The sequence below is a fragment of the Chenopodium album genome, chromosome 6 (genome assembly GCF_948465745.1).
Source record: "Chenopodium album chromosome 6, dcCheAlbu1.1, whole genome shotgun sequence".
Taxonomy (NCBI): Eukaryota; Viridiplantae; Streptophyta; class Magnoliopsida; order Caryophyllales; family Amaranthaceae; genus Chenopodium; species Chenopodium album.
Window position 1 is genome coordinate 2,711,783 of NC_137839.1, and position 1,592 is coordinate 2,713,374.

At 32.6% G+C, this 1,592-nt stretch overlaps 1 protein-coding gene across 1 annotated transcript; it reads left to right on the forward strand.

The window, feature by feature from the left end:
- Nucleotides 1-336: 336 nt before the first annotated feature.
- LOC145634261 (MLP-like protein 43) lies at nucleotides 337-1,592 on the forward strand. The gene is made up of 2 exons (XM_081685686.1): nucleotides 337-600; nucleotides 1,167-1,592. The coding sequence occupies exons 1-2, from the start codon at nucleotides 408-410 to the stop codon at nucleotides 1,439-1,441; spliced, it is 468 nt and encodes a 155-aa protein (XP_081541812.1). The 5' UTR covers nucleotides 337-407; the 3' UTR covers nucleotides 1,442-1,592.

Genomic DNA, 1,592 nt, shown 5'->3' on the forward strand with positions numbered 1-1,592 from the left:
GGCAATTAACATTAATGAGGTCAAATAAGTAAATAAATATTTTAGAGCAAATAATTGTTCATATATTATTTATAATAGGTAAATTATTAAATAACACAAGAAAAAATTTAGATGTAATTAACATCATATCAATATGAACATAATTAAGTAAACAAACATTTTAAGGATATAATTGTCCTCACACTATTCATAAGTGTTTTCCGGTTGGAATTTTCCTCACCATGTGGGACACATTTGTTAATGACACTATACCTGCTCTCTTAAAGGTGAAACAACTCTATAAGGCACACTTAGCTTGTCCTCCTATAAAAAAAAGATGCGTATCATATTGTCATATACACATTTGAGTTGTGTATGTGGGATTTACGTTGAAGTTATACTTGTATATAGTACGTGAGAAAGAAAGCATGAGTAATCTAAAGCGTAAACTTGAGGGTGAAGTTGAGATTCGAGAAACTGGTGCAGATGCCCACCATGACATATTCAAGAATAAAATTCATCATGTTTCCAATGTTGCCCCTCATTTTGTGCACGGCGTTGACTTGCACGAGGGTGACCATGGTAATATTGGCTCTATACATGCCTGGAACTATACTTTAGGTAATTTATTCCTTTTTATCTCTTAGCTTATCTATTCTTTATTAGGTGATCTAATTAAAATTAATCTAACTAATTAAGGGTGTGTATGTGTGGCTCGTAGTCTTTTTTAGGTATGATACATGGATTTGGAATGCGTAAATCCATTTTGATGTTTGCGTAAATTCAATTTCTAAATCTGTACTTTAGCCTACAGAGTATGAGATTTAGTTTTCCAAGGAAGGAGGTGGGTCGTATGATTTATATTAATCTTCTAGGTATCAAATAAAAAAGAAAAAAAAAACAGTTCATTCAAATCCTAATTATATTAGTTTTTATAACATATATTCATTAGAAAATACACATTAAAATAAATTAAACTCATTATAAATTAAAAGTTACTCTTATAGGGTTTTAAGTCATCATAGAATTTGTTAAATTTACCCTTAAATTGACTGTATTTCAATAAAATTAACGCAAGTCCGCTTATTGTCCTTTTAATTACTTTGATCGATTTCTATTATACCCTTTTACTAGCTCTACAATCAGAATTGCTAACAGATCGAATACATTGAGAATAATTATTTTAGGTGGGAAGCCTATGGTAGCAAAGAGTGTACTCGAAGAGATTGACGAGGAGAAGAAGCTGATCCGATACCGAGCTATTGAAGGTGATGTATTGAATGAGTACAAGACCATGGTTGCAACATGCCAGGTGAAACCTAAGGATAAGGAAAGGTGCATAGTGAGGTGGAGTTTAGAGTATGAGAAGAAGCATCCTGGTGTCCCTGAACCAACCGATTTGCTCGATGCCTGGCTTGCTGCTTCTAAGGATATCGATGATCATCACCATGGAAAAAACTAAACAATAGGCTCTCAAGTTAAAGCCAATAACTTCGAACTACATGTAACAATGGTAATGAATTTGTGTGTGAAGTACGAAAAATATAATGTAATAAGATGCCCACGTTTACGTGAACCACTTCTAGCATGTGTTATTTATTAATGAAAATGTT

What these genes read in the sequence shown, in the direction of transcription:
- LOC145634261 (XM_081685686.1), top strand. Translation starts at nt 408, where the DNA reads ATGAGTAATCTAAAGCGTAAACTTGAGGGTGAAGTTGAGATTCGAGAA. An exon ending in TGCCTGGAACTATACTTTAG is followed by an intron (nt 601 to 1,166) that starts GTAATTTATTCC and finishes TAATTATTTTAG; the next exon opens with GTGGGAAGCCTATGGTAGCA.